The sequence below is a fragment of the Myripristis murdjan genome, chromosome 13, assembly GCF_902150065.1.
Source record: "Myripristis murdjan chromosome 13, fMyrMur1.1, whole genome shotgun sequence".
NCBI classification, from domain to species: Eukaryota; Metazoa; Chordata; class Actinopteri; order Holocentriformes; family Holocentridae; genus Myripristis; species Myripristis murdjan.
In genome coordinates, this window is record NC_043992.1 from 13,397,729 (window position 1) to 13,423,927 (window position 26,199).

The 26,199-nt window shown below is 42.3% G+C and overlaps 1 protein-coding gene across 1 annotated transcript in view; it reads left to right on the forward strand.

Annotated features, from left to right (window-relative positions):
- clcn2c (chloride channel 2c) overlaps positions 1-25,367 on the forward strand; it is a 162,942-nt gene extending 137,575 nt beyond the window's left edge. The window contains exons 20-23 of the mRNA XM_030066320.1: positions 10,743-10,781; positions 12,587-12,691; positions 16,082-16,168; positions 20,887-25,367. Of these exons, the coding sequence (XP_029922180.1) occupies positions 10,743-10,781; positions 12,587-12,691; positions 16,082-16,168; positions 20,887-21,081 (426 nt within the window). The 3' untranslated portion in view covers positions 21,082-25,367. The remainder of the gene's footprint in view (positions 1-10,742; positions 10,782-12,586; positions 12,692-16,081; positions 16,169-20,886) is intronic.
- Positions 25,368-26,199: the final 832 nt, after the last annotated feature.

Below are 26,199 nucleotides of genomic sequence, written 5' to 3' on the forward strand. Positions count from 1 at the left end.
CCACACAAACAGACACACACACACACACACAGAGTATCTTCTTCAACCTCCTTTTCATTTTTTCACCCTTGCTACAATCCTTTAGAGAAGCTCTTCACACCTGCATCTCTCCACTGATGGCTTGATCCTGCAGGGATGTCACTTTTGTTATGTATTCCCCCCCCAAGCACTGCAGTTAAGTTGTGTCGCATCAAAATGGTGCTGCGAGGAGGGGTTTCTTTGCGATGTCAAACCAACGTCGCCGTTGAGGTTGTGGTTGTTAACGACTGTGTGCTTGTCTCTGGTCGCCGGAAGAACAACAACAACGTGGAGGCCCCTTCGTCTCCTGAACTCAGGAGGCCGCCCAAACGAGTCCGGATATCCGTCGTGGTAAGACCCACCGATCAGAGCCACCCAAATGCCTGGAATCCACCCGGCAACAGGTCCATCAGCCAATCAACCAATCATCATCCTGCCATTCCGCTCTAGGGCTAATCCCTAACGCCGATGGGCTGTGATCTGGGTCCGGCCGGGCCAAAGTCCACCTGTGCCATCGTGCCAAAAAGTGTTGAACACCCTCCTCCTTGTGTGATTGTAACCCCGCCCCCTGACCTTTCACTGCATCCAGTAACTGATGTCATTGGTTAGGATTAGGATCCATTCAGCTTAACCTGTTGTTGTGTGTCCAGAGGTCAGCGGGGGTTATAGAGACCACTAAAATACCACAAATGATCTGCTCATCAGCACCCAAGAGGGACTTTCTTTCATAATTGGCTCAGAGGTAATAGTACAGGGTATCTGTGGGTCTTTAAAAATCTGGGGAAAAAGAATTTATTTTAGGTATTATAGGTTGTTTTTTTACCACATAGTACAAGGTTTTAATTTTTATTTTGATAGAAGTGTGAATTAGATATAGTTATTCCAGAAAGCCAAAAATTGGACAGTTTTACCAAAAGCTCTACTCGATTTTGTATTGCCTGACTTGCAAATACAGTTAGTTTGACCCATACGTGTCCAGATTAATACAGGACAAGGTTAATAAAATGTGACTGTCATGTTCCTGAACTATTCATTTCTGCATCCGTTTTCTCATCCTGCCCACGTACAGTCGTAGAATTAGGACCATTCAAATGGAAAAAGGATGCTTTTGTTGGCTTTTTGTGTTTTTCAATTTAGTTGTGACAATTCAGCTCTAGATAGCTTTCAGAATGTCTTAAAGTGTTTTTAAATTTGACCTGTTGAACCCTGCAGATACCTTGTAATAAGATGTTTTCAATTACGGTCAAACTATGATATTCTGATACTCAAATTGTGGTTGCGGTACGGTCAAGTGGTCTACAAGGATGAGGCTGTTCAACCTAGCATGCTGTGCTGTTCATCATCAGCCATGTCACCCGAGGCATCCAATCAGTGATGGCCTCACAGAGAGGGTGTGAGGCCCGTTATGCCCCGCCCTGCTCTATGAATGACAAAAATCCCATGGCATCTATTGTAATTCATCAAAAGACCAATCCCACAGATGTGACAGACCAGTGTTCATGTGTTTTACGTACACCAAAGGCGAGGGAGGGGGCTGCAAGAGATGGGCTGGGGCAAGTTCCCTTGTGCATGCACCGTGAAATGTCAGGATAAAAGCGTCATATCTCTTCATTAGGAACAGGGAGGTATTTGAGCAACAATGTCTCAGCAACAGCTCAAATGAAATGATGATGCATGAGGAGTCCGGTAAGGTATTGGAAAATGACACCACAAACTGGTGTGTGGCCTGCAGTTCAATTACCAGTGACTGCATTATGCTCCAGCAGTGATGCACGGAAATCAATGAAACAAGCCTCTGATTATGAATTGAGAAAAATGATTCCACAGCACAGGGATGATCTGATGCTGCATGGCAAATTATCAGACACGGAATATCACAAATGCTCAAAATCAAACTTTATTAAACATTATTTAGTATTCATGATTCATTCACGGTCTAATGTGTCTTTCATGAAACATTCAAATTTTTAGTCATCAATTTGTTTTCCTTCATCACATCCAATGTCATTTCATTCACTAGGAACCACCGCCCAGCTTAAAGAGTTTCTTTGGGGTGAGCGCATTTCTTATAAATATACTTTTGGTAAACGTGTTTTTCGGTACAATGGACACCATTGTCAAGAAAATCTTCACTTTTTGGCTAACCCACCAAGGACCGGTAAGCTGGCAAAATTACCTGCCAACATTAGTTTTCTCAGCCATCCTCCTCATTTTCATTGCCATCACATGCATAGATACTTACACTTCATGAAGAAATGAGCAGATTAGAGTTTTAATTTAAAAAAAAAAGTTCATTCACAATGCATCTATTTTTCTTGTCTTCATTTTTTCCATTTGGTGGCCTCATACCTGGTATGTGTGGCCACATGAGAATGAAGTTAAGTTGCAGCTAATGTTAGACTGCAGGGCCTGAATTAGATTTTTTTAAATGGGGGGAATTCCCACCTTAAATGCTTCACATATGAGGGATTTACACACTTTGGAGAGGATACAACTTGTGAGCTTAACGTCAGGTCCGTGTCCTGTTCTTACCTCAGATTGCCTTTCCTCGCTCTCCTCCACCTTAAGGGGCTCTCTGAACTATATACATAGTTGTCATTCTTTCTCCTGGTTCTGTTTTAGTGGTCGCCTCTTTCAGCTGCACAATGTCCTTAGTCTTTCTTTTGGTGTTTCTCTCTTTTCTCTTGTTTCCATGCTTTATCCATCTTCAGTCTCCTAGTCTACATCATCTCTTTTCACTTGATAACAGCTGTGTTTAAAAGTAAACAAATAAAACTGTTCTCATATTCTTTGCTGAATGTGCCTCACATTTTCTTTTCAAAGCTGTTGTATGAGAAACACAGTGGCAAATCAGAATCAACACCTGAGTGGCAAATTAAAGTTGACATTTTGTAACATCGGCAGGTGAAAGGTGCAGCACTGTGCATTTTACAAACCGAGCAGCTCATTTCTCCATTGTTACATTCGCGCCACAGATACATTCTGAGCTGGTTAGCCCAAAACTTGTCTTTTGACTGCTGCTTCACCTTTGTAGCATTACCATTACCTCTGTGAGAACTGATTGATACTGTCATCACTGGCACCCCAGTTTGCAACAGTCATTTCAGGATCCAGTGTTTTTTTGTGAGCAGGTTCTGCTTCAGATGATGTAGACTTGCACTTCAGGCAGTGGTCCATGTTTGCCTGCCTTCAAGCTCATATTGAAACCACGAAGTTTGTCTGATTCCCAGTGTCTGTATATGTCAGCAAGTGATGCTACAGCAGCAGAGGGGGCTCGTAGCCTTGTAGACAGAGACAGAGAGAGAGAGCATGCAGCAGTGTTATGTCTGGGCTGGAAGTCGGTCCATCTGATGCAAATGTTGGCTGAACATTAGACATCGCTGTAAATGTCTACAGGAATTTCATGCATTCTAAGTGTTGGACTTGCGGGAATCAATGAAATTATGTGCAAACCCGCACTGAAATTCAGGCCATGGACTGACTACTCATTCAGACAGTGGAGAAACAGAAGTGTTGATGCTGCCGCTTTGTGCAGAGCAGAGTAACAGGCAGCCACTCTGGAGCCTGTTTGATTCAGAGCCATTGATTTGCTAAGATTTTTGTTGTTGTTGCTGTTATCTAGTCCGAGAAAGTGCTCCGTGGCCAGCAGGGACAAAGTTTGACATCAGGCAAACGCCAGACATATAACAGAGGCATTCAAATGTTATTGTCTGTTAAAGTTACAGGCTAGTGTGGCGGGTGACACTTATTGATTTATCTGCCAGCGACAAATATTATCAGCGTTTGGCACATGGCAGGTGGTTATTTTAGACGCTGATGGAAGCACAGATATGGTCCAAATGTCCCAGAATACAAAAGAAAACAAACTTTTATTCCCTCTTCTCTATGAAGAACATATTAGTATCGACAATGACACACAGTTCAGCTCAATGCATGTAGGGTGTTAGTGATGATTGTGTCACTGTGATTCGATTAGCATTCTTAATGACATGTACTTGAGGCGCTTTAAAGCAAGCACATTCGTTTCACATGTCGCTTCACACGAGCACAACAGCGAGATCGAGATCATCCCTTATCTGTTGCTATAAGGCCCATGTGTAAATCTGTGGTGCGCAGTTGAGAAATTACACTAACTGGAGTCTAAATCTTGTTGATAACTTTCTATTTCTTCAGTGACAAGGCGAAACACTGAGAGAAATGTATCCTTGCAGAACTCTTAAATCATGCACTGCTCACACCATATTTCTTCAGTGTGTCTCAGAGGACTTTCATTCCCATATCATATCCAGCATAAGAGTTCTCTAATATCCCGCCGGCTCTGTTATTATCCAAAATGACCACATTCTAAGCTATGAAATAGCCCAAAAATTGTCCCGCTGCCCACCACTGTGCTTTGGGGGAGCTTTTTTAGTGCGGTCCACCCTGTGTAATTTCCCAGTAGGAATGAGGCTTGCCTGAAGGAACTTGCCAAAAAGTACATCAGTAACAGTGAGGGCTGTGTGGCAGGCGTTGGTTTCATTTGGTGGCTTAAACTGTGAATCCCCAGGCATGGATTATCAAGTTTGGTTTGTATTTCACACCGTGACACCACAGGACTCTTGTGTTGAGTTGCATGGTGGCAAAAAGATCACTGGACTGGATTGCATTCAAGGAGTGTAAAGTGCATGATGAAACAGATTTCTTTTAATTATGTGAGACATGCAAATATATTAGTGTCTGCCTGGATATTGTTCATTACGCATTCATTGTCCATCACACTGTCTTCCAGCAGTGATAATATTCAGTCTGGCCTAGTGGGGACAATTAAAGGTCAAAATTTTAAACTCTAACAGGAGATCTCAGGCACCAGCAGTCTAGTTTTGACAAAACTCTGAAGGATTATGTATTTTGGTGTCCCCAAAGGTCCAATAGGGCATTCAGGAGGCTCCTCAGCAAAAATAGTGATAGTTTAATTTCACTACAGTTAAATTCGCTTGAAGTTAAAAAAGGAGTAGACCAATCTAATCATAGGTTTCACTCTCATGTACATTGTTATACAATACTATGCTAAATCAACAATAGTAAATCTCCTCCCATATCGTCCTATGGGATATAAGCTTATCAAATGGAAGTCTGTGGCCCAAATAGACCCAGAGATGTGATAAATCATGGTGTATGTTGTTACTGTTCCCAGAGGTGAGGTCTAGATGGGGAAAATGAATAGGTATTCACGTAAATGCACATTTCACTCTCTGTGTTCAACACAGACTATTTATGGGGCTGAGCATTTCATTGGCTGATATATGAACATTTGAGGACGATCATGTAAGTAATAAGCCCGCTCTAATCTGCTGCAAGAGAGAGGAGAGTCATAGTCACATTGGCATTGGATGAAAACTTGTAAGCAAGCAGCTGCTTCAACTTGAAAACTGTTACAGAGATAAAATAACCCTGTCAGGATAGAGAAAGAGATATGCAGAGGTAAAACATGCAACATACAACACACAATGAAAAGCCTATGATAAACGACTGTGACAGAGACGATGTGAGCTCCCAATCTCAATCTCCCAATTTCATAACTCATAAAGTTATGGACCCGTAAAGCAATGCTGACGTCACTTTAAGAGGTCAGTGTTTTAACGAGATTGGCATTCATGGTGTGACGCCTCGACTTAGACGGCGTTGCTAACATGAACTTGGTGCCAATATTGATGCTCCTGTTTTGTTTTTGTTGTTTTTTTTTATTTGGTTTGATAACTCCCATTACTTAATACTGAAGTTTAGTTTCTTCACCATGTAATTTTTGTTTTATTTTTAGCAGATTTAGTGGACTCCTAACAAGTTTCCAATGGGTTTTCAATATGGCTTGCCCTCAACTGTTACTGCTAGTTGTAATTTACTGTGATTTGGAAAGTGGACCCATGAGGAGCATATTGTATGGTCAGTGCTGAGACAGATGGTGCATTATTAGCGCAGAGAATTTTTGGCCGTGTTAAGTGGGCCTACAGGCATATTAGTCATTATTGCATTGCGATGAGCTAATTAGTAATGAACCCCTGAAGCAGTGCGTTTGTGTGTATGTGTGTGTGTGCGTATACAGTAAGCCTGTGGGCTCGTTGCCCCTGTCATCAGGAGTTATTATTAGCATTCAACAGTGTCTATGTGCACGACGCTGATTTCAGCGCTGCTCTGAACCCGTCGAGGCGCCGAGGGCTCCGACCGGAAAAATGAACAAACAAATTTATCAAAATATTTTCCCAAGACTTCTGAGTTACACCCCCGCGGCTTTGGAGAAATCAAGTTATTACCTCTCCCCTCCCCCTCCTTCAGCCGCACTCTAATGACGCATTCCTCTTTTCTTTGTGTTTCCATCTCTAATTCAGTCTTTGCAGCTCCGTCTCTTTTCTTCTCTTGTCTTTTCAACTTTTCCGAAGCCCTCCTTCCCTTTGTATCTGTGCCGTCTGTCTGCCCCTTCCCTCCCATCCCTCCATCCGTCCCCCCATCTCGGCTGTGAAATATTGATGCAGGGTAAATGACATCACTAGCCAGACTCAGAGAAATGATGGCGCCCCGGCCTCGCAGTCTCTACTCGCTGTTTTTCTCATTATTTTTCCCCCCTTCTCACGTCCTCGTAATGCCTCCATGCTTTATTTATGATGGCTTGTGGGCTCTGGCTTTTGCATCTCTCTTTCTTTTCTTTTTTTTTTTTTTTTTTTCATTTTTGTTGTTTCTTTATGTTTTTTTTTATTCTCTTAGTTTTTTTGGGGGGGTGGGGGTTGTTTCTTTTTTTCCTCATCGATTTTTTTCACTTCTTCTTCCTCTCTTGCATTTCCTCTGTGGATAGCCCCCCTCACACACACACACACACACTCATACCCATCAGTCTGTATATGTACATACAGACACACATACATCAGAGTACGCATACACACACACACACACACACACACACACACATAAAGAAAGAGAAATGAGAGGTTGAATGAATGTGATGGTAGAAGAGTGCATGTGTGTGTGTGTGTGTGTGTGTGTTTGTGCTTGTGTGTGTGAGCGCAATGAGCCATCTTTCTCAGCTTCCCTACCTAAATTGAATTCTGAGTAGCTGTTTGGCTGTTCACACTCCAGTGCGCTAGTGTCACCCTCTGTAGAGAGAAAGAGAACGAGGCCCAGGGACAAAAACAAGTAAAGAAGAGGTAGAAACTAATTTGCCTTTATTGATGATCAGATATGTTGATTATTGAGTGTGTGTGTGTGTGTGTGTGGGTTGTGTCATCATTTGTCAGCAACCAGAGGAAATGAAAGAGAAGATAGGGTTAGGGGATACAACAAGTGATCATTGAGCAGCTTGATGGAGACACACAAAGTACAAGATGGAGGAAGAAAGAGAGCTGCAGAGATGCAAGATCAGTAGGGTAACACACAGAGGTGTGTGTGTGTGTGTTTGTGTACACATTCCACTACATTTATGTGTGAATAAGTAATGACAGCTGGTGTAGAAGGAAACACAAGAAATCACAGGAGGCACTGTATGCATGTGTAAATGTTTCATATCCACCCTTAAAGGACCATACAAGTCATTTTTAATGTTTGGTCCATTTGCTGCAATTCACTCACATTTTACATCGCAACAAAGCATTTTGCAAATCATGAGGGGAAACCAAATATTGCATATAAACATATAAACAAAATCCCAAATTTGAATTTTTAGTTGAAACACCCACCTGATAATGTTCAGCTTCTGCGGCTAACGAAGTCCTCACAGCTCATGAACTGTAGAGCTGGTAATTGGAGGTGTAAAGCAAACGTGTGAAGAAAGTTGGAAGTCCCTGAAAGTTCATTTTCATGTCGTACTGGAATAAACGAAAAGCAATGGCTGGACAAAAGGGTGGAAACTCTAAAATATGACTGCTTGCTTTGGCAAAGGTTAGCAGAAACGTGAAGTGTATATACATTTTTTAGATATTATGCTCAACGTGCAAAATCACTGGCATGGTCCTTTAAGAAAAAGGGTTTTATATAACATGAGGATTTTTTTTTTTTTTTTTTTTTTTAGGCTTGTAATAGAACCCCCATCGGTGCTTTAAAGAACATATTTCAAATCATATCACCAGTTACAAATTAAGAATGTATGAAATGCTCTAAATTAACACAGAGGAACTATTTGATGGTGCTGTATGTCTCATTTTAACATGAATTAATCATTGCCATTGCCAACTTTGTGACATAATGAGTATAATTAACAGAGTCAAATGAAAGCATTACTGAGGTGGTCACATTAGCAGCCTGCATTTTATATTGTGTGCCACAGCGTTGTATAGGGAGGGGAATCTGCTAAATTGCTTTACAGCACAACACAGGAAGAGGGCGCTGTTCTTCTAGGGCAAACTGAGTTAAAACTTTCAGAGTTTCAGGCAATGTGGAGGGGTTTTGGAATGAGTGAAAAATCACTTCCAACTTGATCGTCTTAAGTGAAGCTAAAGAGAAAATCTTTGACCAATGAGTCACAGGTCCCTTTCGTAACAGGAAGCAGCAGGTTTAAAGTGTAGTCTTAATTTGGACAAACACTAGCACTAACAGCACCATGCGTTCATTCATTTCCAGTAATTACACCAAGTGATCACGCTTAATTTGACTCATGATGTGTTGATGTGTAAAAATGCTGCACACGGAGGATTTATTGTGAATTACCTTGGAAAAAAAACCCTCGACAAACCCTGCTTTCTGTGTGTGTGTAGGTCGCGCGTGATATAGGTGATTACATAATCCCACAGAGGAGTGTGTGTCACATTGCTGTCTTTGTGTGTGTCAGATAGATGGTGTGTGTCCCTATTCCCTGCTGACCTAGTCTTGGATGGCTGCCACTGATTGGGCGATCAGGTCGCCGCACAGAAAGAAAGATTGATCGCTATGGGGGGAGGGAGGGAGGGAGGGGATGAGCAATGGGCCTCTCTAATTTTTCTGTGGTCACGGAAGCAGCACAGCAAGCAATACAGCTTCATCGGCCTATTGTCAGCACTCTCGAATCGCGCTCGCTCCCACACACACACACACACACACACACACATACACTATTTGAATTTCATTTGAATATGCCCACACAGAACCTCTCATTTTGTGAACCACTGTCACTCACATGCACACTCAGAAAGTTTGCTCTCCTACTTCACACACACACACACACACACACACACACACACACACACACACACACACACACACACACATCCACCCACTCCTGCCTAACTCCATGTATCCAGAAGCACAGATTTGCTCACTTAATACACCGGCTAATCTTTCTAAAAGCACCTATTTTGAATGCGCAGTCCTACCTCTCTCTCTCTCTCTCCCTCTCCCTCTCCCTCTCCCTCTATCTTACTTAGTCACTCCCGTGCCCCCGCCACACACTTCTATGTCAAGACTGCATTAAAATGCAAATACACACAGACACACACAAGTGATTCTATCTCCTCCTCTTTTTTTTTAAGTTTACTTAATATTCAGTGTTTGCATCACTGCAATTCAAACTGTTAGAATAAGAGCTGTGTGTGTGTGTGTGTATGTGATGTTCAGAGTGCCCTTGTGTTGCATGACAGGTAGAATGATCAGTGAGGCAGCAGTGATAAAGTGTGTTGTTTTGTGTGTATGTGTATGTGTGTGTGTGTGTTTGCCTTGTCTAATCAACTCCAGGCACGTCTGGCCTTCATGCATAATCCTACAGTAGGGCACCTCTTTCTTGCCCACGGCAACAGTTGCTAGGGTTACCGACAGGTTAGCCACCACGGCGATGGGGATAAATGAGCTCAGGGCTTCCATCTGCCCTCGGGTCACACACACTATACACACTATACACACACACACACACGCTTGTTTTGCCTTCAAAAAGTAAATAACTGCACGACTAAACATTATTTCACACGGTGTTTCACAGCCCACAACACAAACACACACGAGAAAATATTGCTGTCTTCACACATCAGAGGCATATAGTGCATGCGTACACACCCTGCAGCAATATTACACATTCATACACACATCACACACACCTGCACATGTGTTCACTGTGTTTTTCTTCAAAGCGAGGGGTTGCTGGTTTGATTCCGGCTGTCAAGCAGCAGCAGCAGCAGCAGCGACGATGTCAGCCTGTCAGTCACAGGCTCAGAGGCGAGCTGCGAGAGCGCTGCAGATCCATCATTATAATGATCATCCGCTCTGACGTCTCATACATCACATCCCCCACACTCATTAAACGCACTGTAGTCTCTCGTTTAGTCGCTCGCTCCATTTCTGTCCACATGTCTCAAGGTGGAGGTTCACCTCAAAAACTGGTGTGTTGTCAGTGTGTCTTTTTTTTTTTGCCTTGTGCACAGGGATGTAGTGGAACGTAATCTCAGTTTTCCTGCTATTTTAGCCAGACAGAGATATTTGTCAGGTAAATTCATGGTATATATATCATGGTGAGTATAGCAACAAACTATATGAAGGCGCAGTCCTCTAAAATCAATACGTTTCTGATAATAGAATTGATTTTTGTTTACAGTGTGGGATGTTTGCCTTGTGATGAGCCCAGCCTGGAGGTCATAGTTTGCCCTCCTTTTCATTTACCACTACATCACTGCGCGTGTGTGTGTGTGTGTGTGTGTATGCAGTCTTGTACATGTTATTAAATTTCTTCATATTACTGTGTTTTCTATGTGTGTACGATTGTGTGCTTTTGCGCCGACTCATCCGCCGTCTTCTCTCCACAGGACGATGGAGACGTGGAGGACGACATGACCATTAGAGAGGTGAGACTGAAAGCCAATCACGCAACAGATGCATGTGCCTTACAGCCAATGAGAGGACAGATGAGCTTATTCGTCTTTTGAAGGCAAAAACTAGTAGCTGTTATTTATTTATCACACTTCAGGTGGTGGTTTAAAGAACTCATTCCAGTTTCATGTTCGTGTAGCGGAAGAGAGGATTATTTCTGTGCATTTTTTATTTATTCATTTATTCATCAAGTGTTCTGTGATATTTTAGCAAGTTAATTCTTTAACTAAAAGGCCTCATGTATCCCAAATGTTCTCAGCCACACGTCACCCTGCCTCGAGGCGCTGCTAACCTACCCAATAAAACGTCATCAGTCTGGGTTTCAGGGTAACATTTTTGTGTCTAATGATGGCATAAATTTGGCTTTTTCAGAGATTTTTCCAAACCCACAAACAAGTCTGGGGCAAATACCCTTTTTTCTCCAAATTTTTGGTGCTTGGAAATGATACATTTTAAAGGTGCATTATCAAAATTGCTGAGAGTCGATTGAAGGAGGATCCTTTAGACTCAAATGACTGAAAAATTAGGATTAAGCAAATAATCTTATCAGTGAGACAAACCAGATTATATGTCTACTCGGCCTTTTTTTTCAGTTGAGTCGGACGGGTCTTCACTTTAATTGCCCCTGAGCAATTTTGTATAGTGCCCCTTTAAAGTACTGAATATTAGCACCAAATATCTGCTATCAGCAACTTCAGTTCAAAAGTTTTTTGGTACCGGCCTTCAAAAACCCATTTTGAACCTGACTCTGATGGTGCGCATGATGACATCACGCCCTGACAGACTATGTGTTTCAGGTTTCTCAATATCCCCAGACAGGCCGATTACCCTGGAGTCTTATATTTTTGGATATGACATCATTCATAATTCATCCATCAACAGCACCTCTCATTTCCTCTCTGTCAGCCACACATTCCTCACTTTTTCTCACCCTTTCCCCTCTTTTCTCCTCTCTCTCTGAATCACTCATCCCCCTACCTCTCACATCTCGCACATCTACCGCAAGTCATCTCCTGGCTCCGCCTCTCCCTTGCTTCTTCGCCGTTATCCTCTCCTCGGTCCTGCGTTGTTGGCGGTCTCATAGAGATTTATGGTCAGTGGGTGCGGCGCTGCGTCCATTGATCATCTATCAGAGGGAAATGATTTGTCAGGAGGTGACATGGGGACTGTTGATGCCTTCTGATTAGCGCCTGACACCAAACATATAGACATCATCTGTTATCAGCACCTATTAGTCATCCTGTCACACCGAGGCTTACAGCCAAAACTTGAACTCGCTCTTTGCCAAGGCTGTTTTGTGGGTTTTTCCAGTTGAGTTTCACCAGTATGTGAGTTTGCTGATACACTGAATCCATATTTGGCTTTTATTAATGGCCAGTCAGCCACAGTGTCACCACCTCTGATAAGGCAGATACAGCATAAGGCATTTTGATTATACGTAACCAGTTGTATTGATCCAGTTGATACTACCCAGATTGTGTAAAAGAAGCCTTTAAGTTGAAGTGATTCTTACATTTTGTAATTTTATGGTATGAAAATTGTCAATGTTAAAGACATGAAATAAAAGACATGGAATAAAACATAAGTACATCAAGACAAAATATCACATAAATATAAATCAGCATCTTCCAACCCAGGATATTAGTCTTGACTTTCCACAGCTCACATCAGTCGAGCCCGCTTTTCATGGTTTTTCTTTTGCTGGCAATTCTTCTGCAGCGTTATTTGTCCTCTTCAAAGCTCACCGTCCTCCTCCCTCCTCCTATTTTATTTTCTGCAGATCGCAGAGTGGGAGGAGCAGCAGCTTGATGAGCAGGTCAACTTCAACAACTGCAAGATCGACCCCGCCCCTTTCCAGCTGGTGGAGCGCACGTCGCTGCACAAGGTCTGATTGTATCCTGCCTCTCCAGTCCTCCTGTCTCTGTACGTCTGCTCTCAGACTGGAGCAGTGAAACGAGTAGCCCTGCATTTGATGGATCCACTGCGAGTTAGGATTAGTGCTGTGGATGGACGGTGCAGTTTGAACACTTTAATAGCCTGCTCTGTAGAGGGGGGGATCAATTTTTCAGAACTGAATGAAAGGATCAGGTTCTTTATTAAGCCCATTGTCGAACACCTAATCCAAGTAGAGCTGAATTTACAGGCAATCGCGTTGGCCCACTACAAAACAATTACGGGAACAAGTGCATCAGCTCCATTTTTCATTCATTCATCACTCAAATTGCACTGACCATTGTAAAACAGCTCTCAAACAAATTAACAAGTAATAATAATGTAGATCACAGAACATTGTGTAGATGATTTTACTTTTTTCATTTCAGTTAAAGGGCTTGATACACAAAATGAAATATTCATTTTTAAATATTATTAAATGTGACTATGAATAATGAATAATTTAATTGATTATATTAATTAATTAACTTGGAATAAACTGTTTATTCCTATGAGGTAAAATCAGTTTGCTTTGATTCGTAACAAATTGCAGCTTTATTGTGTTTTCCTGACAGCCATTTATTCATTAATGTATTCCTTTTGAGGAGCCGTACATTTTTTAATGAATTTCTCACTTGTCAAATGAACTTAAGTCTGCAGTTCAGCATTTTCACATCAGGGAACATCTTTTTTTTTCCCCCACTGGAAAAGTTTTGCACTGCACCAAAGCTCATGTCATTGAAGTGTCGATAGCAGGGCAGTTTCATTTACCAGTCTGAGCAGACGTACTTGGGAACTGGGTCAGTGCCAGTCCCAGTGTAACAGATAATATTTGTGCAAATATGATGTGCAGTAACTTTGAAGGAGCATGCTGATGCAAACAGTCAAAAAGACACATACAGACAGACACACACACACACACTTAGGCCATGTTGTCTCTGTGAGTGCAGGAGGAAGAGGAGGGATGCAGCATAAAGAAGACTGAGCTTTAGCTTTACAGCTTTTGTTGATTTAGTTTTGTTACTGCGGCACAATCTCCCTCACACACACACACGCCCCGACAATGACTGTGTCCACAATACACACTCATTTCACTGTTGAAACACACACTTTGTTAGCCGCTTTCTACCAAGCACGCGCATACACACACACTCACTCTGTTTCTCATTTGCCAGCGGCAGTGGCAGTGCCTAATGTCCTCCATTCATAATGCTGCACTCTCTCTCTCTCTCTCTCTCTCACTCTCACTCTCTCTCTCACTCTGTCTCTCTCGTCCTCTGGGCTCTGTGTGAATACTGTTTAAACATTTAAAAGAGGGATCCTGCACCAATCCATCTAGCTCCCCTCTCCCTTCACTGCACTCTGCCAAAAGCCAATACCACGCACAATCTCCTTCAGCATATTAAACACAGCCCGCCGCTACTGCTGTCATGTGTGTGTGAGTGTGTGTGTGTGTGTGTGTGGGAAACTGAGAGAGCAGTGCCAGTGCAGGTGACACCTTATTTATTTGTGCCAGTGTGTGTCTGTGTTTGCGCGTGTGTGCGTGTTTATTTAAGTGAGGCCATTCTCTGTACATGTCATCCCGCTTTGTTGCTTGGCCTCTCTGGATCCGGCCAGTGTTTATCCCACGCTGTTTGCTGTTATTGTCGTTGTTGTTCTGTATTTGTCTGTGCCCCCCTTTGTAACAGAAAAACCCATTTCCTAAAATATTTACATGACAATATGTTTCTCCGCTCGCTGTGGTGTGGGTTTTTGGCCGGGGACAGGGACCAGAAATCCGTTCACTAGTTGCTAACGGGACTCCAGTGACCCTCACTTCAGGCAGTTTGTACATTTTCATCAGACACAGTTCTTGAAAAGTGATTTTCTATAACCACTCAACAAGAAAGAGTTTTATTTTAGGGATATAATTAAAGGTGCGGCATGTACCATTATAAAAATTTATTTTCATTTTCAGACTGATTGTTATACCATGGTGTAATTGCCTCAAACAAATGAAGCTGTGTTGGAGATAGTTGGTAACCACTTGCCAGCATGTTATTGCTGATCCTCCTCAAAATTAAGACTGCATTTCCCCCGAACCCTGTTGCTTCTTCTCTGACCAAATCGGACCTGATGGCGCCTAATGTAAAATGCAGTGCTGAGGCCAGTAGAGGCTGCCAGACTTCTCTGCCATGGTCTTGTTTACAATAATTGTACCAGAGTCTCAAATGAATGTGATTTACTGCTATTCAAATGTTACATGTTGCACCTTTAATCAATGCATTGCAGCTTAAATTTATATCGAGGGATTAAAATGGAGATGACTTGACTCCATCCCTGGAGAAGCAAGTGTATCCTCCGGCTGGGAAATTCTTTGACAGATTACATTACAGCTGGCCCTGGCCTAAAAACACTTCACCATCTTTTCGTTGGAATAGCTTCCGTTTGCTTGGCACACTAGCATCAATTTCAGAAATCCCAAGTGTCCATTCTGGCTGAGGAGGCAGCGTCATTAAACACTAAAAGGATTTAGAAAAGAAAGTCCAGTTGGCACCGCTCTTGCTGCCTTTCTCATCTGCCACAGATGTTTCTGGCCTCTTGCGCTTCTTGATTTTAGCTGCAGGCAGCCATACTTCTATATGGGGAGTCCAGTATTTAAGATAAGATAAGATTAAATGAAACTTTAATCATTCCCGCGGGGAAGATATTAATAGGGTGGAGAGAAGAAGCAAAACAATGCATGAAAATACACACAAATGACAGTTTGAGCATTTGACCAAGTAGAAATGTGGAAAAAAGCAGCTTCACTAGCAATTACACCCATGAATGAAAAGAATGAAAAATGTGTATAATTTGAGAATGGACTAAAATAGATATGCACAGTGTATATTAGGTTGTAAAAATGTGTGAAAAGTAGTTTCTACAACCCACTGTTAGCTTTCTGGACAGTGGAAGTCGTCATTGCTAAGAATACAACAAATGCTATCGAAGATCCATGTCACTAATCCAAATTTCCTAAGTAATAGGTGGAAACCTTTCATGATTTGGACACTACAGAAGATAGTCATGCAGTATGCCAACTAACTTGTATTTTTATTGAGGATCTTATGAAGCATGTGACTGCAGCAACAAAAAAAATCCCCTGTCGTGTTGAAAATTTGGATATTGAATGAATACATTGTGAGTGAAGTTCTTAGCGTGGGATAATTGGACCCAGTGGAGCAATTCCCGCTCTTTCCTAACACAACCTCATTTTCTCTATCAAGACGGAGCCCAGCTGAATATTGTCTGTGGTTTCAGGTGGGGTTTTTTTTTCACTCTTATCTAATTACTGTCTCCAACCACTGCCTTTTTCCTCCAGACCCACACCATCTTCTCCCTGCTGGGCCTCGACCACGCCTACGTCACCAGCATCGGACGCCTCATCGGAGTCGTTTCCCTGAAAGAGGTAAAAGACTTGCTGCTGCGGGGCGTTTTGGGATTTGACTGTGTGTAGTGGGTGGGAGCTATAAATCTAAAAATCATACCTTTTATGCTACTGAGTCATCAGTTTGTTGATGCATGGTTGTGGTGTGCTACTGAAACTTTGTATTGTGAACAAAAAACATGAAGTTTCTGCTTGCTTATTTCCCAAACTCCCCATACTTTGAAACGTCTTGGGTATGATAAAATGAATGTTGTTAGTTTCCTTGTGTGCTAGTCCATTGTGACTAGTGATGCCAAATGAGTCAGGTGAATTACTGAGCACCACTCCTCACAGCCATATAAACATCCACATGAAGTATTCTTTATTCTCTACTTAAGGTATTCTCAAAGTGTGGCTCGCAAACCGATGGCTGCCCTTGGAAATGTTTCTGATGACCCACAATTAGTTGCGGTTACATTATGAAATGCATGCGTTGTATTTGGTCCAGTTCCCACCTACATCAGCATCAACCTACAGCATGGGATGTTAGGGATGGTTGCATGGCAACTAGGCAGGCAATCTACTTGGGAGACAGATTACGTCATCATTGCAGGAGGAGCCATGCAAAAAACATTAGTGGGAAGAAAAGGAAGTGGCAGGAGAAATGGAACAACACTTTCTTTGTTGTACTTTAACTTAGCAGCTGTGGTTAAAAGTTAAGATGTGGGCTTGTCGGTTACATAACAGACATTTACAGCGTCTTCAGACAAGATTCAGCCAATCGGAACTGAGAACGAGAACTGCCTTTCACTCTCCTTATGACATTCATGAAGTTTTGTGGTAATTTCAAGTTGTGCATGGTTTCATACACCACTGATTTGAACTGGTCTTGTTAACAAATTCACACAGGGCTGGTGACAATTACTGAGAAGCAAAAAGACTGATGTGAAAAGTCATCACTGTCATTACTTACAAACATTATTTACATATTCATGGTTTCATAACCTCAAAATCCCTGTCAACATCAGCAGTGCTGTCACCAGCCTACGCACTCACACACACATATGCACACATCTCAGTCAGTATTAATGGTTTCTCCTTCCTCTGCCTGTTATTTGGTGTGACAGACAGATAGACAAAGCACCGCTTAATGTTGCTGTCTCTGTCTATTGTCTCTCTCTCTCTATCCATTCTCTCAAGCTGTCTCCCTCCCTCCCTCCGTCTCTCCTGTCTCACAAACAACTGAAAACCTCTCTGTCTTTGTGAATTGGCCAGGAAGTGGCAAGAGGATTGTTGCTAAGTGCAGGGCTGCTTGCCTGTCCCTGACATTTAGGCTTTTTTGTTCGTCGTTCCACAAGCAGACAAAACCCAGCCAAGGCAGATAAAACCAAGCCTCTCCCAGTCTGCCTGGCTGTCACACACTGCCTGCTGTTGAATCACACCCTCGCTGTTGCTTATGGAAGATAGGAGCGCCAGGGCTGTTTCTCACCATAAGTCTTATATTCCAGCCTACAGAGTGGAGACACTATGTTGTTAGCATTGTCCCTGAGTCCCTTCCCCTATCAGGGAAATGACAGACTTGGCATGGCCAAACAGCAGATGTAATAACATACTTAAACAGAAACAGCGAGAAGGAGAGCGAGGTTTAAAGAGACTGTGGGGAATCATAGCTCACTCTCTCTGCTCAAAAGTGTCTTGGAAAGTGAATAATTAATTTTAAGAAGTAATTTAAAGCTAATAGATTTTGGGTTCTCCATGTTTCAGTACCGGGAGGTGTTTCAAAAAAGCAGCAGATGAAAACAGTACCAGTGTGGCACAAATTTCAGGAGTCTGCAGCCTTTCACATAAATCATCTGCAAGTTTAGCAACAGCAGTCCTAGTTTTTGACCACAGAGACAGAATGGAAGAGAGGAAACAACTAGTGTGTTTGCCTACAAGCAGAGGGAGAGAGGTGGAGTCCGCCAACCACTAAATGACTTGTCAGCTGGTGTTTCCATAATGCATCTATTGCGCATAGACACACCCAGTAGCGCTGCGTCCACTGACTTCACTGCCACATTCGTCTCCGCAGAAATGGTAACCACATGTCATTCATTTCATGACGGTGGCACTGATTAGCTCTTATTACGCCAGGGTCACACTTAATCCATAATGTGGTTGTGATGCAGGCACTGTGTAACCAAGGATAGCATGGCATCAGCCTGTTAAGGTGAAACTGATCAAGCATACAGGTAGTTATAAGTATTATTTATCACGTAGTAAAAAAGTAAATTCGAAGTAAATGCTGACAAAACTGGAATAAATGAAGAGGTGAGCCTGTGTGGAGGAAGTTACTTTTTCATAAGTTTCAAGGCTTAAACATGTAGAGTACCTTTAAAGGGATAGTTCACCTATTTTGAAAAAGTTGACATTATTTCACTTCCCTCTCTAGCTGTTATGTAGAATAGTATTGGTACTAATTTCCTCTCATTATTACGCAGTGCTGGATGCTCCTGATGCTAACCGTTAGCCTCCTGCCATTGAGGTGGACTTCCCCCCGGCTAACATCCTTAAAAATATCTGCCATAATCCACTGAGAGAAGGTTTTACATCACTCTAGAAGTATCGTTTTCCAAAACTAAAACGTGTGTACAACATGCACACTGAAAATAGTTTGCTCAAATAACTTTTCGCAACTTTTCTGTTATCAGCCATCAGAAACATTTGGCAACACAAGAAAGTAGTTTTATGGTTGAGAACTTGTTTGTTTGTTGGATTTGTGTTGTTTTGTTATGATTTGGAAAAGGTGACCATTTTTTACATAATTTCAGGCTGCAAAAATTCTGCTACACATCATCAGACTTAAACTTTGATCATTTAACAATTTAAGCAAATTAAGGCAGTTTTTTTTAAGGATGTTAGCCGGGGGGAAGTCCACCTCAATATCCCTTTAATCATTGTATTGTTCGGACGCAGATTTTGCTTTTTACTTACATTTTTTCTTGTTCAGCTCTGTTTCACCGACTAAACAGTAGTGAAATACAGACCAAAACTCCATGGCTTCTGAAGAGGAATGATGCATAGGTGTTTCTCTCAGTTGAAATGAATGAACCTCCATTGGGGAGTAACACATTCAGTACATTAAGTGCAATTCTGGCATCAGACCAAACACATTACAAAGCTTCCTCCATAAGAAATGTAGCCAAAGAGCTTGGAAAGGATTAGATCCAATTTGTTGTTTGACAGTTGCCCTTTTCCCACAGCGCTGCGGAAGTAAAGAGGCAACGTCTGCTCCGTCAGTCAGGCACCAAGAGTTTGATTGTTTTGATTGTTTTCATCTCGTTGTGGCTTTAAAAACCACAAATGTACTGTTGAACTGTATCAGTACCGGAATTTATACTCGTTTTGTTTTGGCCACACCAGTCCATTCTTGTCAAGATTTTGTTCAGTCTAAATATCAAACACTTTGAGCAGAGGAAGCGCTGTAATTTTTGTCCCTTAATAAAAATATTTATGGAATGCAGAGCGCAATTTGTGCACAGTGAGAGAAGCAGGTCTGTTTTGAGATACTTTTGTTGATGCTGTGTGTGCATGTGGGTGGCTGAGGGAGCTCGGAGTTATTTTTTCCTCTCTTCTTTTGATGTGAGATGTTTCATTAAAGAGCATCAAAACTTGAAGCCTCTCTGCCGTAACACTTTTTTTTTCCAGTGCGCACTGCCCTCTGATCCTGACCTTCCCCTCCATTCTATTTTCTAGAGCCTTCATCCGGTGTAAAATAGAAAATGGCTTCTGAGACTGTGCTTTTGCATCAAGTCCTGTATAGCAGAGACATTGCACTGTTAGGGGTTAGCAGTTTCATTTCCACCGGAACCACCCATGCGAAAAACTGTATGCAGTCACAACACACTAAAGCACTTTGGATAAAAGTGTCTAATAGCATATATTATGTCTGAACCCGTCCAAGTGTTTCAAAGATAATGAGCTTCTAGAAGTGCTGCAGGAATATCCAAACAACCACAGGTGCTCTTTGAGGCAAGGCATTGCATCCGAAAGAAAGAAAAGAGATGTTATGACCATATATATGCTTTAGTTGAAGAATGGGCCTAATGGGCTTGAAAGTCTTTAACTGGAGTTGGTTTAGACCCTAGGTTGGCAATTAGCAAAAACATCTGGCCCGTGAGATTGTTTGAACTAGAGAATGAAAATAAAAAAAATAAATTATACTTTTTAAAAATCAGACTGACAGTCTCAAAAAAGCTCTTTATTTGGAAACTTCATTTTTCAGAACAGAAACATTTCAATCGATCTAAATGCTTATTTGTTATATCTGGATACGAGGGTGAATAAGTGCATCAGCGAGGTGCAGCGTGGACGCTTAACATGCAAAAACAAATGACGTCAGCGGACAGCGCCTGGTGCTGAAATTCCAATAGTCTCTAAAACACAAGTTGTCACTCAAACAACGGACATAGGCGTCATATTATTGTGAAAATTAAAACACTTCTTTCAAACAGGCAAGACATCAAACATAGGTATATACATTTTCATCCTCCCCTATTAATTCAATAAATTAGCCATTGTTTTGGTTGTGGCCTGCCATGTAATGGCTTGGAAAAAATCTGGCCCGAGGCCAAACTTAATTGCCGACCCCTGGTTTAGATGCCTTGGATATTTATGCCACAAAAAAACATCAGTGATAATAATGTTGCTTTTTTCCATCCAAAAGTTCCTTCCTATAAAAGCAGTTCTAAAGCTTCCCTAAATTTTCCTCCTCCTTCCAGCTTCGCAAGGCCATCGAGGGCTCAGTGACGGTGAAGGGCGTCAAGGTTCGCCCCCCTCTCGCCAGCTTCCGGGACAGCGGCACCAGCAGCAGCGAGAATGAGGCCACCGAGCTCCACAAGCTGTGGGATCGCCACAAGAGCATGTCGCTGCCCCGCGAGCACGTCCCCTCCGACTCCGACGAGAAATCCCAGTGAGGGCAAAGTGGAGGAGGAAGAGGAGGAAGAAGAAGAGCAGGTGGAGGGAGAGGAAGAAGAGGAGGCAAATTTGCTTTTCTTCAACCCCGCAAAGCCACAAACATGCAAAAATCCTCAGGGCTTGGATCGATATTTAATTCTGGAAAGAGTTCTCTTCTACTACTACTACTCCAGTCTCCTCGTAACACCTCTCCCCCCCCACTCCTCTACTCCCTTTCCTCTCTCTTTCCACCATCCCTGCCCTCGCTTTATGAACTACCCAGTGTTTTCTCCAGGAGCCTTGCACTGACCAAGCCAGACACTCCATGGGAGAATTGAACACAGCTTAACCTGTGCCCTGCTCTCCCCTTGACCTTGGGAATCCACAGCAGAGCGAATGTGGTTGTGGACGGGGGCAAAACGAAAGAGTTTAAAGTTGGGGTTGGAGGGAGGGGGTTTACAAACCTACATGGGATCGGGGATGGGTTAACTCTTTCAAAAAGGGATGTAACTTTTTTTAAATCAGACTTTGTTTAGCTTGTCTGTCTTGGTTTGTTCAAAGTTGCGATCAAAGTTCGAATCGACGGGACCTGCAAAAGTTTCCTTTTTAATGAGTCTTCCATTTGCATTAAGAAATTCAGCAGTGGCAAGAAGGAAGAGTTATTTCTGTCCGTACTGTACGTGTGAATGTATGTATTGCGAGAATGGTTGGGTGTGTGCATGTGCTTGGATGAGGGAGGTAGCAAAAGGTGTGATTGCCTTTATGAGAAACATTTCAGTCTTAGCATTTCAACTCTGTGATTATTTTATCGCCATGTTCATCAGGTGGTCTGGGTGTAACTGGAATTTGGAATCGCCAAATTCCATGTCAAATTTGTTCAATACACTTAACGTCCAGTCCCATTGACAAAGATTGGACTCACATGGGGACAGTTGCCTTAGTTATCTGTATTTTCTTGTTTTTGCACCAGTTCATCACTATTCTTCATTCTTTATCCTTTTCTTCTCATCTCAACACTGACAGTCTTGATGGTCACGCTGAGAGAATAGTCTATGCAAGCAGGCATGCCTGTCGATACGGGCGAAAACGTCTGTAGCGCTCTCGTAATGTACACTCCTTTCATAGCTCGAGGCTTACATACAAAGACACACACACAGACACACACACACACAAATAAGACTGAGGCTTCACACTCCTAGAGACGAGGTTTTCTCTAAATATAGCCCTTAATAACCGTTAGAGAGAGTGTTGGGCGGCCGGAGAGGACAGGGAGCGAGGGACGGAGGAAGAATAGGCAACAGCGAGCAAATGGACGGCTGAAAACAATGAAGACGTCGTTACCTAACCAGCCGCTCCGGGCATTTTCATCAATCTGTCTTTGATCGCCACGTTAGTTACAATCCAAGGCACACTGGTCCCCACCAGCCACATGACGTCAGGGTCCAGGGCTGAGGCTAACGCAGCATCGAGCTCAGCTCGTCCTCGGCATTCACAGCGCAGCACGAGCTGACGATATCGGAGCGGGAAATGGATTGATTCATGCAGACCAATCGCCCTACTGACCTGAAGCGTAGCCCAGAGAGAAAGAAGCCTAAAGGAAATCTATAGCTGGACAATAGGGAACAGGCACAGATGTATTTTAACTATTTAAATGTGCTGCAGAATCAATCCGATTGACCGTCTCTTGCTGAATATTATAACTCCAAGTTGCAGTTCCAGCCAACGTCCAGTGCTGTCGAAGATGGCCGAGAGATCAAACAAGGGATTGGAGCCATTAATGATTTAGTGTCAGGGTGGTTTCTGATTCAGCTAGTATTCTGACATGACAGATGTGGTATAAGTACTATGTATTTAATAATTCATGATGTCTGCCATAATGCTTGAGGCTTGTCAGCGTGCTCCCTGCTTATCGACAGAAAAGCATCGATTTGTTTCCTCATTCTTCCGTCCCTCCATTTCTTTCCCTCTTCCTCTTCACTAATGCTGGCATGTCTGACCTGAAGTACTTCCTTCAAGACACACTCTTTATTTTTTATTATTATTGTTATTATTTTTTTAACCATACAAGGATGTCTTCTAATGCTCAGAGAATTGCTCTACTGTTCGGATGCCTTAAATACGCACTCATCCAAACTTCATTTCAGCCAATTGGATGCCTTGCATGGATTTTATTTTTGGTGGCGTGTAGTCTTGCCCCCCGCCACTGAAAGTAGAATACACATGACACGCACACACACCGTATTAATACACATCACACACACACATGTAAAACAGCATGGCTTTGCATGAAGAAAGAAGTGCATGTGACCTTGAAAGCTGCAGATTTTTTTTTTTTTTTTATCTGATCAAAATGTATGACCAAAAACAAATGTTTGACGAGGAACGATATGGGAAGAATGAATGATGTTGTGTACTGTTTTATTTCAACGGAGTCATCATGTGCCTGTGTATTATATATGTTATGTATATGTGTTTTTAGTCTCTTATTTTGTATCTTTAGTGTCAAATTAAGATTCCACGTTGATTGGCATCTTCCATTCATCCAATGAGCTTTAATCATTGTCTGACTTTGAACAGGGGGTGGGGTCTCTACTTTTATGATCATAGATTTGACAGATTAATATATTTAACACCATCGCTGTAATATAAGATCTTAATTTAATGTCTAACTAATCCTACATTGTTGACTTCCAGAATGCTCTTTTTCAAAGAGATTTTGGGCGCATCTATTATGTTGTTCATTCTGTTAGTTTCTCCTCATGTTTGATTTTTTTATTTGCCTTCATGTCCTTACTGTTTTTATTTTCTTTATGGTGACATGGGATAATAACCTTTTTTTGAGTTTGTACAACGCAACAAACACTAACGGAGCAAAGACTGGTGATGACAAAAAAATGAGGTATGGTCCAGTTTTTTTGTTTGTTTGTTTGTTTGTTTGTTTGTTTGTTTGTCTTTTTGGTGATTTTGATGCCGAGTATTGAAGGTACCAGTGACATGTTCATTCCACAAGTGCCTGCATCAGCTCCTCCTCTTTATCAATGGGATTACGCCACCCAAGTCTTTGGATTTGGTTTTCTAGTCGCACACACATACATGTAGACGAGGCACTTTTCAGACACACACACGTGCGTGCGTGCACATGCATGGAGTTGACGCCGTGTGTTCGCCCGGTGTGCAGTTATCACCATGGCAACCTGTCACCGTCAACCCCCCCATCCTCCCTCCCTCACCCCACCCCAGCTGCTAGCCCTAGGGACCGACTGAGATCCACTCATCTGATTTGGTTCTGTTCATTTGTTTTTGCTCTCCATCGATTTTCATTACTCTGCCTTCTGCCAGAGCCTCTCTTCCTCACCGTCGACGTGTCAGAGTTTTTCATCTCATTTGCTACCAGATAGATACAGACCAAGGCAGGTGCATATTTATTACTCTCTATTAATCAAAGTAGAAGTTGTGGTTTTTCTTTTTTGGTTTGTTCTGTTTCTTTGTTGTTGTTGTTGTTTTTTTATGAATGATCTATCTGTCTGTAATCAACTTGTGCAATAACGATTGTTCATCTCATTTTGTAACCCACTTTTAATTGATGACTTGACATGAATGCGAGATAACCTTATTTTTGTAAAGAAACCTGAAAAGTGTAAAAAGATGTATGTATAACGAGGAGAACGGACGCGCACACGGGAGCTCGTGTGTGATAAAGACGAAAAGGGCCGTGTGTGTTTTTGTACGATGGCCGACCCAACGTGGTTGAGGCAGAGGGGAAGGTTTCCCAAACGTGGCGGTGAAGGAGGGGGTTCGCTGTTCTCCTCACCATCACCTCCACCGGAGAAAGACAACATGACTGTAGGATCAGGCAATCTCACAAAGCAACAGAATTTACATGAAGGCACCGCTGCACTTTTAGGAACTGTTTAGCTGTCGTTTGAACGAGAGAAACGGCCGACTCTCCTCCCGTGGCTTTGGGAAACCTACCCCGTTTGGTCTTAAAAGGCTCTTTTGAGGATCCTGCTGCTTAGACTGTAGCTGGCGCTCTTACAGAAGTCCCCTTAAGCACTGATGCTGAGTCAGTTTTATCATGTTCCTGCAGTCGATAAGACCTGATCCCCACATCAGCTGCTGAGGGATATCTTTTATCTACTCCTTAGGGCTCTTAGGGACTGTACATTGTACATACAGTAGGCCCCCACTTCACTGAACCATGAGGGCCAAACCAGACAGAGATGAACAAAATCCTGAGCTATTTTTCACACAAACGAATAAAACAATGTTTTGTATATCAGGGATGAATAAAGGAGATTTTAACAAACGAGTATTTGTGAACGAGGGTTTGTTTGTCACAATTTTCATTTCTGTATCACTCGTTTCACAATCATCTCTTGCACATATTTTTTTTCCCCCTTTCATGGGCCACCTCTGTCGTTCTGCAGCTGTCTCTCTCCTGTCCTCTCCCTGTCTGTCCTCTCTCTTCCCCACAGTAACAGCTGGGAAGCAGCAGGGGACGGTTGTTTTCTTCCTCCCAACGGGGAAGCACACACAGTAATGGCCACATGAGTTCAGTTTATCCTCAAGCTTTCGTCAGCGGAGTATTTAGATTAAAATGCGCTATACAACACTTGTTCCCCACAGCACTGTTGCGATTGGATGAAAAACAAATATACAATGTTCCTCCTTACAGTTTGAACAGTAGAATGAAGTAAACAAGGAAATTTATTTTTTAGCAGCAGAGAAAAAAAATGCAGTAATGAAATTCAGCAAAGCCAACAGCTTACATCTTTCTTCAAAGTTGCACCACTCCTGATTGTCCTGTAAAAATACATTTGTTTTGTCAATATAAATCACAAAGTGGGACAGCAACAGGTAAAAGTGTCCCATTCCTACTAACTGAGAGATTATCTCTATTTGCAGAAATTCAGCTGTGTTGTTAGCTGCAGTTGCTTGCAGAGAATCCTCCCCTTTTATGTTTTTCATTGGTTTAGGATTGTACTTTACCCATGTTGTTAATGTCTAAAAGCAATAAAATACTGTAACCACAGGACGCTCATGCGAGCTACAGCGGGGACTGGACATTCATCTGAAATTCCAGTAGTTTAAAAAATGTCCCATTGGACCGAAAGCCCATTAATCCGACAGTCTGTTAT